The sequence below is a fragment of the Zootoca vivipara genome, chromosome 10 (genome assembly GCF_965207765.1).
Source record: "Zootoca vivipara chromosome 10, rZooViv2.hap1.1, whole genome shotgun sequence".
Classification (NCBI taxonomy): Eukaryota; Metazoa; Chordata; class Lepidosauria; order Squamata; family Lacertidae; genus Zootoca; species Zootoca vivipara.
Window position 1 is genome coordinate 644,080 of NC_142593.1, and position 21,302 is coordinate 665,381.

A 21,302-nucleotide genomic window follows, 5' to 3' on the forward strand; every position below is an offset into this window, starting at 1 on the left:
GGATCAAGGCGTTGGCAAGGCAAGGGTCCCCGGAGCAAGAATCAAGGCGTCGGCAAGGCAAGGGTCCACGGAGCAAGAATCAAGGCGTCGGCAAGGCAAGGGTCCACGGAGCAAGAATCAAGGCGTCGGCAAGGCAAGGTCCACGGAGCAAGAATCAAGGCGTCGGCAAGGCAAGGGTCCATGGAGCAAGAATCAAGGCGTCGGCAAGGCAAAGGTCCACGGAGCAAGGATCAAGACGTCGACAAGGCAAGGGTCCATGGAGCAAGGATCAAGACATCGACAAGGCAAGGGTCCAAGGAGCAAGGATCAAGAGGCCAGATGCAACCAGGCAGGGATCGCGTTGCTGTGGCAAAGAGCTGAAGGGAAAATGCTGGGCTTTTATCCCTCCCAGCTCCTGCCACCAGGTGTAGTGAGATATCAAGTGGCCCCACCTAGGTGACTACTCCTTGCCTCTCCAGCACAAGCTGAGGTCTTCACCTGTGTGGCCACGCCTTGCTGCTCCAGCACAAGCTGAGGCAGGCCCCAGTCCTGCAAAGCACTACAGGCCCCAGAGCCTGACTCCTGCCCATACTCCTGACAACTGGCAACTCACATCAGGCACCGCCGCTGGCGCTGGGAAAGGAGTGAAGCGAGCGGGGCTGACGCGCGGGCAGCTCTGTGTCCCTCCTTGATGCGCCCTTCGATGCGCCCCTGCTGGGCGGGCGCCGTGGTGCATTGCGCCACCCAGCCCATTGGGAAGGACGCCCCTGGGTGTGATCTTACTTGTGTGGACCCTTTGTCTCTTCTTCTGTAATGTCTCCTATATATATAACTGGGAAGCACTGGCCTGCGAGCGCTCCAGCTGGAGAACAGCCTTTACTTTAAGGTGTCATGGACTTTGAAGATGCTTGAAGTCAGAGCGAAAAGGAGAAACATGCTGAGAGGAAGGCACCTTTGGCAAACCCTCATTGTGATCAACTCCTGTCCAGAAACTTATGTCTCCGCTGCAGAATGAAATGTGGATCCAGAATTGGCCTCCACAGTCACTTACGGACTCACTGTTAAGACCGTGTTTATGGAAGACAATCTTACTCAGCTATGAGTGGAAGAAGAAGAAGAAGAAGAAGAAGAAGAAGAAGAAGAAGAAGAAGAAGAAGAAGAAGAAGAAGAAGAAGAAGAAGAAGAAGAAGAAGAAGAAGAAGAAGAAGAAGATTGCACCATAGACTGTGACCCCCTTGAGTCAGGGACCTCCCCTCTTGACTTTGCAAAGCACTGTGTTAACATGGTGTTAAATTATTTAGTATTATTTAGTATTATTAGTAGCAATAATGAAAATGAGTCTCCTGTTGATGTCACCTAATATGCCCTTGGTCTTTCGACTCATAGCATTATACTGTTATTTTGCCATCCACTATAACCCCTAAATGTTTTCAAGAAGTGCTACCACTTATCCAAGTTACCAATACTTGCATACTGAGTTCACTTCTCTTATTGTAATATTTTAGGTTTTTCCCCCCAAAAAAGGAGAGAGAAAGAGAGAGAGAGAGTGCACTATTTATATTTCTAGCAGACAGAATGAAACTCACACTACCTTGCTACTAACTTGTTTAGTTGAAGAAATCATAAAGATGTGATGAGGATACTATTCCTACTCCTAATAATAAAATGACCTTGAGGCATTACTTCTTTTGAGATGAGCAAATCTAGAATATGGAAATAGGTAGAAATAATGGTAAGGAATATGGAGAGCTAAAGCAGAAACATACTTTGTACACCACCTCACATGATTTTGATATGTAAGTCATACCCTACTCCCTGACAACTTTCATACATAGGGACAGCACATAGATATATACACACATGAACAGCTGCAGCTACACAGAGGCAGGATCTCTCCTACCTCTCCCATTCTGCAGAGCACCTGTATCAAAGCAGATAACGTCCCTCATCATCGGTAGTAGTTCCCATTGCTCATCAAAAACTGTTCAGGTTAACTGGCAGGGAATTGCAAATACAATTCAAATCCCCTACTGGACCACTAATCTCTGATTCTGCAGCCAAGGAAAATATGCTTAACTATTTGGGATGGGGCTCCAAGGTGGCTTACTTTGCGTGGGGTTAAAGAGTACTTAAGTGAGCTCCTAAATGTTGAGGTATCGCAAATAGACCTAAGTGCAGTGCTCCCATCAGTACAGCCTCAGAACGTGATGCTCGCTTTTCAATCCTCAATAATTCCCTTTATCATCATCAGGCGGAAAGTACTCTTGGCTAGATGTGGCATCATACCGACGAGAGTCTTTATTGATGCCAAGATTAAACCCCTCCTAACTGGTGGATCATCCAAAGAGGCTTATCAATTCCTTTGTTAACTGAGGGGATATTTCGCTGACTCATTGAATCACCTACTGCCATGGCTAGAGCTGCCTGCGACAATGGTATATCAAGTTTTTGTTGGAGTTTATACAACTGTGAAGATAACCCATCAAACCTCTTGAATATATAATGTAGGGTTCTAATTATTAGCTGGAGCTGTTCACATCCTGTACAGTCACCCGGTTCAGCTTCTAACACCTCCTTCAGAGAGGGTCCATCCCCTTTAATACTTTCATTAGCGTTTGTAGTCTGTGGCGTGTTCAGTTCCTCCACTTTTGGTGATGTTTCAAGGGCAATTAGAGGATGGAAACGATCTTGGGTTTCCACCATGTAACTACGGTACATTCCGCAAGGCAACTCCCACCGCTAGAAGGGAGTGAGTCAGTCTAATTGCTTAGGCCTCGGGGAAGATAATGCCTCATCAGAGTCTCTTAGGCGTTTACCATGGCCCATGATTTGAATTTAGCAAAAAAATAAAATAAAAGCACAATACTTAAAAATCCTCTTAGCAGACTTACTGCTGCTTATGGAGGTGCGAGATATAAAATTGATTATAGGAAAGTTAGGAGGGGGTCTGGATTGCATGCAGTTATATTGCCTTAGTACTAGGGGGATTCGACGTTTTCTCTTCCGAGGCCACTTTTCCTCCAAAGGTCCCTCTCCAAAGGTCCCTTTGCCTCCAAGGGTCCCTCTCCCTCACCTCTCCCCGTTTGGGGTGGCGGCATCAGCGTCGGCCCCGGCAGCGGGTTCCGGGCTCTCCTCACCCTCCCTTCCAGAGCACTGGAGCTCTGCGGGGTGCACTGCCCTAGGCCGCAGGGCCCTGGAGCTCCACCCAGCCGGTGCCTGGGTGTCGATGGTTGGGCGCCTGGCTCAGGTCTCCTGCAATCACTGGGGGGGCGGGGTGACGGCTCCCCAGCCGATCCACCGGGCTCCCCCAGCTCCCCCAACTTTCGTGCAGCAGCAGCAGCAGCAGCGGACTCTGTGGCTAGGGGACCGCTCGGGAAGCGCGGGCACACCGGACGCCCCAGGACCTCCACGGCAGTGTGCCGATTGCTATCTTGCCTCGCCAGAAGTCCCTGTCTCTGGGCAGACTACTGCCTCTGAGGCAGACTTATATGTTTCTGGGCAGGCTGCCAATAATATGTCCGAGACCCCATAACATCGGTCCTGAAAGACCTACATTGGCTCCCAGGACATTTCCGAGCACAATTCAAAGCATTGGTGCTGACCTTGAAAGCCCTAAACAGCCTCGACCCAGTATATCTGAAGGAGCGTCTCCACCCCCATCATTCAGCCCAGACACTGAGGTCTAGTGCTGAAGGTCTTCTGGTGGTTCCCTCACTGCGAGAAGCAAAGTTACAGGGAAGCAAAGTAGCGCCCACCCTGTGGAATGCCCTCCTGTCAGATGTCAAGGAAATAAACAAGTATCTGACTTTTAGAAGACAGCTGAAGTCAGTCCTGTTTAGGGAAGCTTTTAATGTTTGATGTTGTTGGTGTTCTTCTTCTTATTATTATTATTATTCCATTGGGAGCCGCTCAGAGTGGCTGGGGAAACCCAGACAGATGGGTGGGGTATAGATGATGATGATGATGATGAGCCTTATTTCATGTAATAGACAAACAATTGGCAGAGAGTGCAGCACATCACCACCCTCACCAGAAATGTTTGTGCTAATGGAAACTTAAAGGTAAAGGTAAAGGGACCCCTGACCATTAGGTCCAGTCGTGACCGACTCTGGGGTTGCGCGCTCATCTCGCATTATTGGCCGAGGGAGCCGGCGTATAGCTTCCAGGTCATGTGGCCAGCATGACAAAGCTGCTTCTGGCAAACCAGAGCAGCACATGGAAACACCGTTTACCTTCCCGCTGTAGCGGTTCCTATTTATCTACTTGCATTTTGACGTGCTTTCGAACTGCTAGGTTGGCAGGAGCTGGGACCAAGCAACGGGAGCTCACCCCGTCACAGGGATTCGAACCGCCGACCTTCTGATCAGCAAGCTCTAGGCTCTGCGGTTTAACCACAGCGCCACCTGGGTCCCATAATGGAAACTTAGCAGTGCTCAAATATTCCACAAGTAAATAATTGCAGCCCCCCTGTCCAGGCCTTCAAGCAGACAAACACAATAAGGTTGTCACACGACTAGGCAAAACTATATTGTCCATTATTGGCTCCTTTCTTTTCTTAACCTCAGTTGTAGGGTTCGCAATAGGAAAGTTTAAATTGAGGTGAACCCTATAGCAAATAGGTAGTGTCTGGTGCCTCTCTTTCCTGGGAAAGGTGCTCATATTGCGTCCAATTTAAATATCAAATTTTGGTTTGATTAATTGGGAAATTGCCTTTAGAACCAATTGCTGCTCAACCCATTTAGTGGCTAAATATTTATCTGTGATCACATTCCCATCCGTCAGGGAAGTTTCACTGGAAAATATCTGTCTCTTGCTTGAAGTACCATGCCTTACTTTGGGACCCTGCAATCTGAGATACAGAAATTACTGGTCATTACCTTGGCAGGCATGGGCTTTTTGAAGCTGATCTCCACTTGCGTCCAGACTCCTCTGGGAGTTTCCAAGACAGACCAGATTTTCTCTTGTACCACATGGTTCTCTTCAAAGATGTAAACAGCCAGGGCATCAGTCATTTTGAAAAAGCCATATAAGGCATAATAGAACCGCAGACAATACTGTAAATTTTCTGGCAAAGTACCGCTGTACAAACGGCCAATGTACCCAGGTTGTGATGTAAACTTTGTATTCGCTAGCAAGTAGTAACCTGCAAAATAATGCAATTTTAAAAAACATTTCTAGCCTTCTCTTTCCATCACCTCATTTTAGGACACTTTTAGGCATTTCATTGGATTCTGGATTTCCACTGGCAAAGTTCCAAGTTATAACCGTTACTGATTATATTACACCATGTTTCTAAATGACTGTTTGAAAGAAAATCTCCCCAAAAAGTTCTCACCTGTATATTGCATTTAGCCAACTACCATTGAAGATCAATATGTTTCAATTTTACAATGAAAGAACTTCTTTCTCTGGAGGCAGCCCTGGCTTCACCAGTTCAGGGGGCAGCTGACTTGGGCTCCAAGGCAATCCCTCCCTGACTATAGACGTGATGCTAAATCACACAACACATTTTCCCCAAGCAGCTCCTCAGTAGATATGAAAGCTCTATTGAACACATTGTTGGATACTGAATTATACACAGCAGTAGTTTATATCATATTGCTGTGTCACTGACCAGATTGACAGTGCAATCCTATGCAATCCTATTCAGAGGTGAGTGACGCCCACTGAGTTCAATGGGGCTTATTCCCAGGTGAGTACAGGCTGCAGGTTAAGCCAGTCTCTATCTGAAGTAGTTTGGTAAAATTCATTTTTACCAGAAAAGCTATTCTGAGGTAAAGTAACAAAGATTCTCATGGCACTTTAGATACTACAGCATGTATTATGGAAGATAATAAATACCCACTTCACCAGATACATGAAGTATAATCCCAAAATGGCAGGCATATGTACACACACGTAGAGAGGAACGAGGTCAGAGAAAATGCTATTTCTTACAGTTCTGAAATAGTACTTCATTTACTAAGCCTTTAATGAAACAGCTGCAACAGGGGATTTTGGACTTAAAGCAACTTCAGAATACCAAGTAATTGCCTTTATCACTTGATCTTTATTTCATTCGCCACCATGTGACCAGTGATTCTCTTCTCAGAAAACTGATGGGGCATGAAAGCCGAGCTAAGAGGAGCGCACACACAAAAACACCTTTTAGTCACTTTAAATATAATAGCTATTCAAACCTCAGCCCATCCATGTGTGCCATCTCCTGCAGCTGCCCAGAAACAATGTTTTCTGGTGTTTGTCCATAGAAAATCACTGATCCTGTTTTTGCCTTTTGGGTAAGTAAAAACTTATTATGTGTATCATATTATTTGTTAAAACAAATTAAAAAATCATTCCAGTAGCACCTTAAAGGTAAAGGTAAAGGGGCCCCTGACCATCAGGTCCAGTTGTGTCCGACTCTGGGGTTGCGGCGCTCATCTCGCTCTATAGGCCAAGGGAGCCGGCGTTTGTCCGCAAACAGTCATGTGACCAGCATGACAAAAGCTGCTTCTGGCGAACCAGAGCAGCACACGGAAACGCCGTTTACCTTCCCGCCAGAGCAGTCCCTATTTATCTACTTGCACTTTGATGTGCTTTCGAACTGCTAGGTGGGCAGGAGCTGGGACCGAGCAACGGGAGCTCACCCCATTGCAGGGATTCGAACCGCCGATCTTCTGATCGGCAAGCCCTAGACTCTGTGGTTTAACCCACAGCACCACCTGGGTCCCACCTTAGAGTAGCACCTTAGAGACCAACTAAGTTTGTCATAGGTATGAGCTTTCGTGTGCATGCACACTTCTTCAGATACCAAATATTATTCAGATACCAGATATTATTTGTTATATTATTGGTTTCCAAACTTGAGTTTACTCGTTTGCAGTGTATGCAATATCTGCAACATCTGTAATTTATCATGTGTCCCACACTTTCATTACCCATTCTTCTTTGGAGGAATGTCCAGTGTTTCCCAAACCCCTAAAAAGTATCCTGTAACTGAGAAACATTGAGCTGAGAGAGAATTGTGTTTCTTAGGCTGGGCAGTGAGCTCCACGACTGAAAACAGTTCCCACAGGTCCAGAGCCATCCCAACAGCTTCTCAGTACCTTAATCCCCTGTGATTGTTTTTGTACAGACTTACAGTAGCGCTAGATCCCCTGTCCCCTATTTAGACCAGATTCTCCCCCCCCCCCAAATAAGGCACTTCACCAGACTATAGTGCTGCCTGTTTTGGTGCTCTGGCTTTTGTTCCATGGACTGCTGCTGTCTAGTCTTTGTGCCAACCTAATAAAAATAGCTTGGAAAAATTGCTGGGAGTTCCAGAATTCCCACAAAACTTGCATGGTGATGTGTGATTGGGTTCAGAATATTGAGGAACTTCATTTGTATGTTCTGCTTGTTCTTCAGGTTAAGACTATTTGTCACTTACCCATGCCAGAAGTATGGTCTCCTGGCCTGTATGCATTAGGCTTTACTTTGACCCTGCTCCAGCCAGGGCCATCCTTGTTATCCTGATAAAAATTACACAGATCCTCCTCAAAACTGCAACTTGCCTGTGAAGGACTGAAGGAAATTTCTGAAAGGTAGTTAGAAGAAACAAAGAGATAAAATGAATTTGCATGGTAAGCAAGCGTACACAGAGCAATACAAACATTAGAAAAACATTGCATCAAGACAACAATCAATGTTTTATTTGTTCATTAATGGCAGCTGTGCATATTATCCAAGGCAGACATATGTGGAGACTCTCTTTGGGTTAAAAGGTGCCTCTGCACCACCTGTGCATATGTGGAAGCCATGCAACAGGACCAACAGGTGGAGGAGGGGAGGTCTGTGCATGCCTCCCATGCAGCCTTCCCACTCAGGTGATCAGTGCAAGTTGTCTGAACAAGTAAGAAGGGAGGCTCTTGGGAGATGTGTCCAGACCTCCCATTTCACCTAAGGTCCCATTGCCTCCCTATGCCCTTGTCTACACATGGAAACAGGAAATCACAGAAGCAGGAACATATGGAACCAGTGAACCTATGGAAGTCTGTCTCTACACACTGGACAGAATGAATACCTGCTCTAAATAAATATGGCAAAACTCAAGCGGATATAAACCTCTCACATCTGTATGACAAATTGAGTCTTCTTTATTTCTTTTAAGTATAAAAAAGAATGAAAACTCCTTCAAGATATCATGCTTAAATAGATCCATTTTTGTGCTGTTGCTCCATTTTAAAGATATATATGGTAGTAATTTAAAGTTTTCAATGTGACAGCCCTCTAACATATTTTTAAAAAAACATAAATCAATATTTCCCTAAGGGAATAGATCCAACATCAGTTAAGAACAGGGGTCCCAAACTAAGGCCCAGGGGCCGGATGCGGCCCAATCGCCTTCTAAATCCAGCCTGTGGACCGTCCGGGAATCAGCATGTTTTTACATGAGTAGAATGTGTCCTTTTATTTAAAATGCATAGTTGGGTTATTTGTGGGGCATACGGTAGGAATTCGTTCATTTTCCCCCCCAAAATATAGTCTGGCCCCCTACAAGGTCTGAGGGACAGCGGACTGGCCCCCTGCTGAAAAAGTTTGCTGACCCCTGGTTAAGAATTACCAACCTATATCTCCTTAATAACAATTACAAAATATTTGCAGACATACTAGCAAATAGATTGAAACTCATATTAAAAGAGTATATCCATGAGGATCAAGCAGGATTTCTCCCAGGGCACCACATGAAAAATAATACAGTAATACCTCGGGTTACAAACGCGATCCGTTCCGGATCGCAGTTCGTAACCCGAATAGTTCGCAAACCGAGCGCAATGGGCGCCGCCATTTTGCGCATGCGCAAAGCGCGATTTTCGTGCTTTGCGCATGCGCAAATCGCGCGATCGCGCGCGTGTGGCTTGTGCGCGCGCGCGCGGGGCAAAAACACTTCCGGGTTTGCGCAGTTCGTAACCCGAACTGTTCGCAAACCGAGGTGGTCGTAACCCGAGGTACGACTGTATAAGATATGTGATTGATACTCTAGAGCAGGGGTTGTCAACCTGGTCCCTACTGCCCACTAGTGGGCGTTTCAGGATTCTAGGTGGGCAGGAGGGGGTTCTACGGCACAAGCTGAATCCTCCTTCCATCGAGCACTGGGGGGCGGTAAGGAAATTTTACCATCAAGAAAGATGCATTAGTGGGCAGTAGGTATAAAAAGGTTGACTACCCTTGGTCTAGACTAGAGTATCTAGTAGTGAGAAACAAAAAACAGGCGGCGTTGTTTATTGATGCCGAGAAGGCATTCAACAACATCTCCTGGAGGTTTATGGGGGGAAAAACACTGGAGATGATAGGAGTGGGAGAGAATTTCTATAAAGGTACAAATGCAATATATTCACAACAAAGAGCTAAACTAGTTATAAATAACAATCTAACAGACAACTTTAATATTAAGAGAGGTACAAGACAGGGGTGCCCTTTATCCCCACTACTATTTATTTTGGTGTTGGAAATTCTGAAGACGAACATCAGAAAAGAAAAGAACTTAAGGGGTATAGTTGACGGAAAAAGTAAAAGCCTTTGCTGACGACTTGACTATAACAACAGAAAATCCAAAAGAAAGGGTGTGCCAATAGTGATAGAGAAGATTACAGAATTTGGGCTAGTCGCAGTCTTCAAACTCAATAAAGAAAAAACCAAAATGTTAGTCAAAAATATGAGGGAGGATAGAGGAGAACTACAACAACTTACAGGACTGACAACTTGTAAAAGAATCAAATATCTAGTAATCTGGATATCGGCAAAGAACATAAATCTATATAAAGACAACTATATACCAATATGGAAGGAGATTTTAAAAAACTTGGAAATAGGGGACAGGTTAAAATTATCATTCTGGGGTAGGATCTCCACAATAAAAATGAATGTGTTGCCTAAAATGCTTTTTCTATTCCAAGCCATCCCAGTAGTGAGCAGTGTAAAACATTTTAAGACCTGGCAGAAAGATATAACAATATTTATTTGGCAGGGCAAGAGGTCAATAATAAGTTATTATTATTATTAATAATAATAATAATAATACCCCACCCATCTGGCTGGGCTTCCCCAGCCACTCTGGGCAGCTTCCAACAAAATATTAAAATACAGTAATCCATCAAACATTAAAAGCTTCCCCAAACAGGGCTGCCTTCAGATGTCTTCTAAAAATCTGGTAGCTGTTTTTCTCTTTGACATCTGATGGGAGGGCGTTCCACAGGGCGGGTGCCACTACTGAGAAGGCCCTCTGCCTGGTTCCCTGTAACTTGGCTTCTTGTAGTGAGGGAACTGCCAGAAGGCTCTCGGTGCTGGACCTCAGTGTCCAGGCAGAACAAAATTGCTATACAGTATGCAATTTTGACACCAAATCAGTATGTTTGCTGTTTGGGATTACACATAACAGAAATACAATGGAAATACAAATGGAAAGAGTTCCTTTAACTCAGCGGTCATTTGATATAGGTGACATATTGCCATTTCCCCCCATTAATGTTGTGTTATTGAGTTACTGATGGTCCCAATTTACATGACTAATTAAATAAAAAGTTGCACTAAATAAGATGCCTCTCAGTACAACACTTGCAAATTCATGTAACATTTTGAAATCTAACAGCAAATCAGAAAAATAAACTGAGGGAGGAAATTCATACCTGTCCGATTGCTGCAGAAAACGGGAGAGAAAGAAATGTCATCAAGAGCAATATAGCCCCCATTTGCACTGTTGAAAGCAACTTCAAAAATCACCTGGAAACAAAACCCAAATAGAGAAACTTCATTGTTGTAGCAATCATTCATTAAATAATAACTTAATAATGATAGGTTTATTATTTCATTGCAACAAAGCTAACTCCCAATACCACACATGAGAGGGAATGCTTGAAACCCTCAAGTCATTCGCTGTACAAGGAAGCTTGAAGTTGGGTTCAAAATGAAGTATGATTGAAGAAGATCAGGACATAGCAGCTCCCTTCCTTGGCACACTTTAATCTCCTAAATAGAAGCCAGTGGGATGAACAATTTTCAGTTACTATTAATCAAAGTTCAGATAAGAAAAAGCCTTCAGTCTTCCTTACAGCAACATACCAAGAAATTATATTGAATAGTTAAAGCAAAAAATTTAAAGATCTTTTTAGGGAGAATTTAACTCCAGAACAGTTAGCTCAAAACTCTTTTTCATGTCACCAAACACTAATTTACAATTATTTGACTCAAGCTGGGCTGTACAATAAAAACCCTGTTGAAATAGGTTTGCCTTTCAGTTCTAATCCCCTGACATCAGGTGTCTGGCAGGAGAGCACGACATGTGGAGAAGATGGCGGTGGCTTGGGGAAAAGCCTCATGGGCCAAATGAGATCCTTGGCAGGCATAATTTGGTCTGCAGGCCAAGGTTCTTCGTGCCTGTTTCAGGGGCAGATGTTCACATAACTCAAATAAAAGGCAACTAATGTCCAACAATGGCAGGCAGATTGATATACAGTAGTGTATACAGATTGTTCTGTGCATACATCAGCCTGTGTAAGATTTCATAAGTGCACACCATATGGTATGTACAGCATAATGTGTGGCAATTGCACATGCGTCTATTCGCCAGCATTTAACTGTTGGTAGTGAAACTAAACCTGATGCGCTCATAAATAGAAATATGTGTATCCGTCAAAGTTCAAGGTGTTTTTCCTATAGGAGAAATCCAATATGAATATTCTTTCGGGGAAAGTGTGATACAAGGGTTAGAGTGTTGTTCTAAGCCCTGGGAAACCATTGTTCAAATCTGCCATGAGGCTCACTGTCACCACAATGTGTCACTATATTGGGTCAGTTACAGTCTCTCAGCCTAACCAACTTCACAGGGCTGTTATGAAGATAAAATAGGGAGGGAGATAAGCATGTATACCACTGTGAGCTCTTTGGAGAAAAGTTAGGCTATAAATATAAAAATAATTCTTAAAATATATAGTAATCATTTTGGAACGGACCCTTAATCAACATGTGAGTACATCAGCATGGGAAGACCCCCTCTCCGCCATGAGCCATCACACGCCGTATGGTCATTCCATGCAGAACATTGTGAAGAAGGACTTTCCACAAAACTGTCTGAACTGCACTGATCACCCATGATTTTTCTAGGGGTCATCCTAGAAATTGATCATATCTTCTAGAAAGAGCAATTTATTCTATTTAGCATATTAGAGCGTCTCCTCCTCCACCGTTCTGCCTGAGGTCCAGCGCCGAGGGCCTTCTGGCAGTTCCCTCACTGTGAAAAACCAAGCTACAGGGAACCAGGCAGAGGGCCTTCTCGGTAGTGGCATCCACCCTGTGGAAGGCCCTCCCATCAGATGTCAAAGAGATAAATAACTACCTGACATTTAGAAGACATCTGACGGCAGCCCTGTTCAGGGAAGTTTTTAATGTGTGACATTTTAATGTATTTTAATTTTCTGTTGGAAGCCACCCAGAGTGGCTGGGGAGGCCCAGCCAGATGGGTGGGGTACAAATGGTAAATTATTATTATTATTATTATTATTATTATTATTATTATTACACTGCTTAATGCATAAAGTCTGTACACACACTTCATGGCTGCATGTTAAACATAGTTTTCATAGCAATATTGGAGAGAGAACAATTTGTCAGAAGACATCTACTTTCAAGTTGAACATTCAAGTTGTATGAGTTTTAACTATTCATAAAGAAGAAAAGAGAATGACATAATAAAGTCACTTTTTTTCAAACTGTAGAATATGCAAGTGAGCAGTTCAGTATTTGGAGCCTCACCTCCATTGGATATGGTGCACTGAAGTCAACTTCTCCTAAGACCCAATCCTTACTCATAGAACCATCTGCTTTCCAAAGTTCTTCATAAAAGCCGTTTATGTCTCTCATGTAGACAGTGAATACAATTCCACTTTCCTGCTGCACTTGGTAATAAAAGCTCAAGCAGCCTGACATAGGAGTTGTTGTCCTAGGTGAAACCAGCTGAGCCACTTCCTGGAAATGCTTGACATAGAGAGAGTCCACATACATATAATGACCTAAAAATCAGAGAAGCTTCTTTTAATGCTTAATTAAATGGCTTCTGCAACATATATACAGTAGGAAGTAAATTGGATGTGTTGCTGTTCATAAACAACAAATACTGAGCATTCCATTTCAAGCTTTTCAGAAATGCCAGTGCAAATATTTGGAGCATTATGGGAAGATGTCAGACACAGTGTAAAAATGTAGGCTATACCAGTTTTCCTGTTCAGGTTGGCTGACAGAGGTGCCATCAAGAAACAAAGAGCAGAGTTGTTGTTGTTTAGTCGTGTCCGACTCTTCGTGACGCCATGGACCATAGCACGCCAGGCACTCCTGTCTGGCAGACAGGACCAGGCAAGGCCAGGCTTTCTGGCAGACAGGACCAGCAGAGTACCAGGCCATTAAAATTAATTGACAACGCAAATACTGTCCCCGCCCCCATGCGTGGACAGAGAGGAGAACTGGGAGGGGGAGATTGGCATGATGTAACCACAGGAGAGAACAGTGGCCTTTGCAGGAGTTTTATTAAAAGAGGAAGGAGGGGCAGAACTCCATGTGGGATGCTGGGAGAGGCTTCATGGAGAGACCTGAGTGCATAGCTGGCTTCTGCTCTGGACCTGTAATGGTGCTGGTTGCCTCCTGATGAGTAATCCACTCCAAACTCTGTGGCTGGTTTTTACAGAGTTTAATTATATACATATGTACAAGACAGAGCAACAAAAAGCATGGCTGTACTACCCCGAATCAGAATCCAGAAGCCTTTCGTGACTTCCACCAACAGAACATGCTGGGCATTCAGAACCTCTTTTCACCCCTCTGCTGTTTGGTGATGGGGCTGGTGGAGAACCCTCCCCACTAGAACTGCCTAGCTGGGGGGCTGGTGCTGTCTCCTCTGGCACCTCCAACGCTTCCCTCTGGGAACCTTCCCCTCTCAGCATCCTCAAGGGTCTGCACCGCTCTCTGAGTGTCAGTACCACCTTCTACGGACAGCTCTGAAGCACTGCCATCGCGGGCTCTCCCTGCATCCGAGAGCCCTTGCTTGCACTTCCTGGACTCTCCACTGCCCCCTGGTGGTCCCCTGACAGGACCCAAGCTTGCCAAAGCCATGGGAGACGCAGCAACAGGCACTCTTGAGGTGCAATGTTCTGCACTCCTTCCATCAAGGCTCAGATATAAATATGTGTAAATAAACCTTAGTTCATAAAGACACTGTCGCCTCCGCTGTGTCCTGATTTTCCAACCAAAACACAACCCTGGAACTCCCTGGAATCCTTTTAGCTCGGTGTGATACAGCCTATAACCCAAACAAACCTTGGCTACAGGTCACAGGTAATGAGGAAAGAGCTTAACCAGGACCCCAGGTTCAAATGACAAACTAAGGTTCCCCCAAAGCTTCCTGGGAACTGTTGGCTGTTATGGGTGCTGACAGTTGTTAAGAGACCCTGGTTCCCCTCACAGTACTACAGTTCTCAGAGTTCCCTATGAAGAGGAATTGATTGTTAAATCACACTGAGAAATTGTAGTTCAGGGAGGGTAACAGGGGTGTCCTAACCTCTCTCTATAACAAACTACAGCTCCCAGAACTCCCTGGGGGCAGCAGTGACTGTTTACAGTTGTATCCAAGTGCATGAGATGTATGGTGTGAATGTGGCCAAGCCCAGCCCTGGTTTAGCTGTCCCACCATCCTGATCTGAAAGGACCAAGGAAAGCAAAGCAGCAACCATCTCCTCAAGAGCCACTACATTTGCACTGAGCCATTGTTTGGCTTAGTGTGACATGGTGGTGGTTGAGGGATTAATACATAGGCAGAAAGGTGATCCGTTTAGATTTTCCACCTCAGGCACACATACAGAAAATGCTGGGCCAGACTGACCTAGTTAAGTACCATGGCTGCTTGTAGTCTCAAAGTTCAAAAACCATTTCAGTGAGGAAATGAGGTAAAGAGGGAGAGAGGAAAATATCAGACATTAGTCAAGCTAATGTGCATAAAAACTGTGGGGCTAGATACTAAAACAACAACATGAAAAGTTTTTGTGTTGTATTGTGTTGCTAGGGAGGAATTATACTGTTAACTTTTAGTTATTGGCCACTTCCCTCCTGGATTCTGAAAAGACTTGGCTTTACAGTGGGTGCCTCTTTTTATGGTGCTGGCAAACTCCTGCTTCCCTATGCATTTCCAACACAGATCTTATGTTGACCAAAATTTGTTCATGTCACGGTGGCCGGAGTGGACTACTTCAGAGTAACGACGCTACGCAGCTCTGCATTTTATTCTTTTATTGGTGCTGCGTATTTACAGTGCTCAAGTCATTGCTATTTACACGGAGTGATGTGGTCAGTCGGTTTCAGAACCTCCTAATGGCTTTTGGCGCGTCTTTCTCCAACACAAAAGCTTTGGCAGACCCATCCTCTTGCCCCTCCTCTTCCTGCGTAATTCTGGAGTTGGGGGGATGGGTCTTCCCCCCTTGCTTGCCCCTTCCTGTCCCACCTGGGACCCTGGCTCCTCTACCTTGCCTGAGCCTCGGACACGACTTCCTGCTTCCCCACTGGAATCGGAACTCTCCCTGCTTTCCCCTTTGCTCGGGGACGGGCTTGAACTCAGGAGGGGAGGGACTTCGCGATATCCCCTGTCCCTCACATCCACCCCCCTCCCAAGCTCTCCTTCACCCCTCCCCAGGCCCCCCCCATGTGTCGGTGACGACTGGAAGCCTAAGAACTCAGTGCTCTCCGAGCCCGTTGGTGTGAACACCTCCCCCCAGTCCTGCGAGCCCCCCCCTTCCGCCTGGGAGGACGGGAATCCCAAAAAGTCCGTGGCTTCAGAGCTGGTGGGGGTAAAAACGTTCTGCCAATCTGCTCCTTCCTCTGACTGGGTGGATCTCGGTGACACCCATACCTCATCCTCTGGTTCCTCAAACTCCGCTTCCCAGCGCCATGGTGAGCTGCTCTCCCGTGCCTCCTCCTCCTCCCCCTCCCTTTCCATGTGCCAGGGCTTGGGTCTGTGGGGAAAGAGGGCGTGAAATTCTTCCACCAAGAATTCCTCCTGTATCTGAGTGGCTGGGACCCATTCATTTTGGGACGGTGGAGCATCCTCCCATGCCATGAGGTACTCCAGTCCCCCCACCCCCCACCTTGAATCCAGGATGGCCGTGGCCTCATTGAGTTGCTCCCTGCCTTCCCTCTCCCCCCCTCCCTCGGGGTTTGTTCGCTGTCTCGGAGCCTGCTGCTTTCCCTGTATGGCGACAGCAGCGATCTATGAAACACTGGATGCACCCTCATGTCCTCTGGCAGTGCCAGCCTGTATGCCACTGGGTTGACCTGTTGCGTGACCGTGAAGGGGCCCAGCCTTTTGGGTGCCAGCTTTTTGCACCTCCCTCTGGTGGGAAGGCCCTCCGAGGACAACCACACCTTGTCCCCCACCCTGATGACCTCCCCTTGTCGCCTGTGGCGATCTGCCCCCTTTTTGTACGCTTCCTTGGCCCTCTCCAAGTGTTCTCTGAGCTGCTGGTGCACCGTCTCCAGTTCCTCTGCCCAATCCTCAGCCTGTGGGCCCTCCTCCTCCTCCTCCCCCTCCCTCTCTGGGAAAGATCTGAGGTCGCGCCCGTAATTGGCCTTAAAGGGCGACACCCCTGTGGAGACGTGCACTGCATTGTTGTAGGCAAATTCTGCTAGTGGCAGGCGATCCACCCAGTCCGTTTGCCTCTGGCTGACGTAGCATCTCAGGTACTGCTGCAGAATGGCGTTGACCCTCTCCGCTTGTCCGTTGGTCTGCGGGTGTCTAGCCGTCGACAAGCTGACCTCCACCTGCAGGAGGTTCATGAGCCGCCGCCAGAACCTGGAAACAAATTGGCGGCCACGATCCGAAATAACCCTTAAAGGTAATCCATGCAGTCTGAAAACGTGATCAACAAACAGTTTGGCTGTCTCTTCTGCAGAGACTGCCCTGGCACACGGTATAAAGTGGCACATTTTGGACATGAGGTCCACCACCACCAACACTGCGGTCTTGCCCCTGGACGACGGCAGGTCTGTGATGAAGTCCATGGACACTACTTCCCACGGCCTGTGTGGCGTGGCTAAGGGCTCCAGCAACCCTGGTGGCGCTGCTCTGACCACCTTTGCCCGCTGGCAGGTGTCACAGCCCCGTACATAGTCTCGAACATCTTCCCTCACCCCTGGCCACCAGAAGTGTCTCATGACTAGGTGAGTGGTCTAGTCCCTTCCAAAATGCCCCGCCGTTGGGTTGTCGTGCATCTGTTTGAGGACCGTACGTCTGAGCTGGGTGGTGGGCAGGTACAGTGCACCCTTGTAGAAAAGCAGCCCTCTGCGGTCTGCAAAGTCTTTTGCCTGCTCCCTCCCCCCTCTCAGTTCTCTGAAGATGCGGTTGGCAAATTCATCCGCTGCCGTCAGTGCTGTGAGTTCTGCCTCGCTCACCACTGCTGCTCCGCAGGACCATGCCGACGGGGGGAAAATGTGCCTTGGGGCTGGTGGCGCCTCCTCCTCCATGTACTCTGGCTTGCGGGAGAGGGCATCCGCCCTGACGTTCTGCTCTCCCGGGATGTAGTGTATGGAGAAGTTGAAGTTCGAGAAGAACTCTGCCCACCGTATCTGCCGCTGGTTGAGCACCCTGGCAGTTCTCCAGAACTCCAGGTTCTTGTGGTCTGTGCACACCTGGATGGGGTGCTTGGCGCCCACCAGGAAGTGTCTCCAGTGCTGGAACGCCGCGTGGATCGCCAGAAGTTCCCGATCAAAAACTGTGTAGTTCCGCTCTGGCTGGGTCAACTTCCTGGAGAAGAAGGCACAGGGTCTCCACTCTCTGTTGGTGTCCAGTTGCAACAAAATGGCGCCCACAGCTTTGTCAGAGGCATCTGTCTCAATGCGTAGGGGCGCGTCCTGAACCACGTGGAACAGGTTCTGGTCTGAGGCGAACACCCTCTTGAGGCTTTCGAACGCTGCTTGCGCCTCTGGTGTCCACCGGAACTTCTGCTTGCCTCTCAGGCAGTCAGTGATGGGAGCCGTAACTCGAGAGAAGTTCTTGATGAACTTCCTGTAGAAGTTGGCGAAGCCTAGTAGGCGTTGGGCATCTTTGCGCGTCCTGGGGCTGTGCCAGTCCAGGATGGCCTGCACCTTGTCCTTGTCCATCGCTAGCCCCTTGTCTGACAGCTTGTAGCCCAGGAAGTCCACCTCCTTGGTGTGAAACTTGCACTTCTCCAGCTTCACATACAGGTGGTTCTCCTTCAGGCGCTGTAACACCTCCCTGACGTCCTTCACGTGCTGCACTGGGTCGTTGGAGTAAATAAGGATGTCATCCAGAAAGACCAAGCATTTCCTGAAGAGGAGGGACCCCAGGACGTGGTGCATGAAGGCCTGGAAGCATGCTGAGCCCCCTTGCAACCCGAAGGGCATCACCAGATATTCAAAAGAGCCCAGCGGCGTGAACATCGTGGTCTTCCACTCATCGCCCTCCCGGATTCTGATCAAGTTGTACGCCCCCCTCAGGTCTAGCTTGGTGAAAATCTTGCCCCTGCGTGCCGCTGTCAGGAGATCATCCACTCTGGGCATGGGGAAAGCCACTGGTTCTGTCACCGAATTCAGCCGTCTAAAATCCACCACCAGGCGGCGCTGTTGCGTGTCTTTCTTGTCCACCCAGAAGACCGGGCTGCCCCCTGCTGCCTTGCTTTCTCTGATGAACCCCCGCTTGAGGTTCTTGTCGATGAAAGCGCGCAGATCCTCCAGTTCCTGGTCTGACATGGCGTACAGCTTGGCTGGGGGTATAGTTGCCCCTGGCACCAGGTTGATCTGGCAGTCAAAAGGCCTGTGTGGGGGCAGGTGGTCGGACTCCGCTTCGCTGAAGACCTCCTGCAGGTCCCAGTACGGTTTGGGTATCGCTTCACCCCCTTTGACGTGCATGGTGGCCACCGTGGCTATCGGAGGCCCCTCCCCTGGTTGGTGCTGCATGCAATGTTCTAGGCAAAAGTCCGATCCAAATGTGATGCATCTCTGATGCCAACTTATGGAGGGGTCGTGGCGCGCCAGCCAGCTCATGCCCAAAACTATGGGGGGGTCTGAGATGGTGGTGACGTTGAATGCCAGTGTCTCCGCGTGCCTTCCAACCGTCATTCTCATGGGGGGGGTTTGATGAGTGATGGCCCCTCCCAGCAGCTCTCTGCCGTCAATGGTTGCCACGTGCAGAGGAAAATCCAGCTGCAGAAGCTGGATCTGGTGCTCTTCTGCAAAGTTTCTCGAGAAGAAGTTCGCTGACGCCCCACTGTCAATTAGGGCGAGGACTGTAAGGGGATAGCCATTTGGAAGCGTGAGCGTCACTTCTAGAACCACTCCTGCTCTGGGAGGGGTGGGCTGGCTCTGCTCCTCTCTGTGCGGGTGGGTGGGCTGGGGCTGTTGTCTGCTGACTGTGCCTGGCTGCTGCCCCTTGTCTCCTGCAGCCAGGCTTTCCCGTTTCCCTGCTGTGGTGCTGCGTCAGTGGGGGAGGGCACAACCGTTCCCGCCTTTCCTTGCCACTCCCTGCGATGTGGGCAGTCTCTGACGAGATGCTGGGGGGAGTTGCAGAGAAAGCAATTCCCACCCCTTCCCTCCTTGCGTCTTGGCGCCGCTGGGGTTTGAAAAGCCCGCGCGCGCGCGCTATCAATCTGCATGGGTTCCTGGTCCTGACTGGCCCCAGGCGTGGCTTGAAAGGGTTGTTGGGGGAGTGGCTTCTCCTGCGACCGTGGGAACCAAGCCCGCTTTGCGCGCGTTGCTTGCTTGTCGCTCCACCGGGATTCCTGTCTCACCCCCACCGCCAGAGCCGCTTTGCTCAGCTGATCCATATTACTGGGCTTTGGACCTCTCGAGAGCTCATCCTTCACCTCCTCATGCAACCCCAAGTAGAACGCCGCTTGCATAGGGGGGGACCCCAGTTCCCACCCCAATCTGTGCACCAGCATGGTGAATTTCGCCCAATACGCGCGAACTGTCATATTTCCTTGGCGTAAATTATGAAGTTCCTCCTTAGTCTGGTCCATATGACTATCGGACGAATACATCGTTTTCAAACCTTCTAGAAATAGTTTGACATTCTTCATGCAAGGATTCCTTGTTGCAATTAACGGTCTTAGCCACTCCCTGGCTGCCCCGGTAAGGTGCTCCACAATAAACGCTACTCTGTGCTCATCATCAGGGAACTCATCGTGGTGCAGCTCAAGAGCATACACAATCTCAGTCTCAAAGCCCTGAAATTCCTTCGGGTCTCCATTGAACTTGCTAACTAGGGTCCCAGCTCTCCTTCCTGGCAGCACTTGGACTTGGGGTGCCCCTCCCGCCTTGTTTTTCTCTGCATCCAGCTTGTTTTGGAGGTCTACCGCCACCGCCCTTAATTGCTGCTCTTTTTCCTGAAGCTCTCTCACCTGTTCCGCAAGTTGTAGCCGGTCGTCCTGGACCTTCTTAGTCTCCTCTTTAGCTGCCTTCAATTCTCCCTGCGCCTGCAGCGACAGCTGCTGCAGTTCTAGCTGGGCTTGCTCAGCGATCTGCCGCCACTTCTCCGCCTCTGACACGCTCATCCCGGCAACTCCAAAGTAGCCCAAAAATGATTAGGAGGTTGCTGTCACGGTGGCCGGAGTGGACTACTTCAGAGTAACGACGCTACGCAGCTCTGCATTTTATTCTTTTATTGGTGCTGCGTATTTACAGTGCTCAAGTCATTGCTATTTACACGGAGTGATGTGGTCAGTCGGTTTCAGAACCTCCTAATGGCTTTTGGCGCGTCTTTCTCCAACACAAAAGCTTTGGCAGACCCATCCTCTTGCCCCTCCTCTTCCTGCGTAATTCTGGAGTTGGGGGGATGGGTCTTCCCCCCTTGCTTGCCCCTTCCTGTCCCACCTGGGACCCTGGCTCCTCTACCTTGCCTGAGCCTCGGACACGACTTCCTGCTTCCCCACTGGAATCGGAACTCTCCCTGCTTTCCCCTTTGCTCGGGGACGGGCTTGAACTCAGGAGGGGAGGGACTTCGCGATATCCCCTGTCCCTCACAGTTCAGGACATCTTTTCCCCTTCTTTAAAGGTGCAAGCAATTAGTAAAACCTAAGCCAAATTACATGGAACAACTTTGTCCAAAACCAAAGCATAATGCTGGATCGAAAAAGATTTAGAAATGTCTGGGCTATGTGACCAGTGACCAGTGACCACTGTCCAAGCAAGATGCTGGGGCCTTAGACCAGTTTCTACCTCTCTGGACTTCTAAGAACTCACTCACCACCTATTTATTCTTTTTCCCTCTATGGTAACCATTCTCGCGGGAGTTTGTTGCAATATCCATTTCTAAATCT

General features: G+C 48.0%; 2 protein-coding genes across 8 annotated transcripts in view; one reads left to right on the top strand and one right to left on the bottom strand.

Moving 5' to 3' along the window:
* The window catches only part of KLF9 (KLF transcription factor 9), a 619,671-nt gene that overhangs the window by 128,871 nt on the left and 469,498 nt on the right, over positions 1 to 21,302 (top strand). The window lies entirely within an intron of this gene.
* Positions 1 to 21,302, bottom strand: part of MAMDC2 (MAM domain containing 2) — an 82,946-nt gene that overhangs the window by 22,997 nt on the left and 38,647 nt on the right. For 5 of the 7 annotated variants that reach the window (XR_015946239.1, XR_015946240.1, XM_060280041.2 and 2 more), the window contains 4 exons: positions 12,745 to 13,001; positions 10,623 to 10,716; positions 7,388 to 7,534; positions 4,857 to 5,122 (listed from right to left, as the gene is read on the bottom strand). Coding sequence is in view for 5 of the 7 variants with exons in the window: in XM_060280041.2 (XP_060136024.2) it covers positions 4,857 to 5,122; positions 7,388 to 7,534; positions 10,623 to 10,716; positions 12,745 to 13,001 (764 nt within the window). In the remaining 2 variants the exon portion in view is untranslated. The remainder of the gene's footprint in view (positions 1 to 4,856; positions 5,123 to 7,387; positions 7,535 to 10,622; positions 10,717 to 12,744; positions 13,002 to 21,302) is intronic. The other 2 variants (XM_088653334.1, XM_088653332.1) reach the window with 1 other exon arrangement.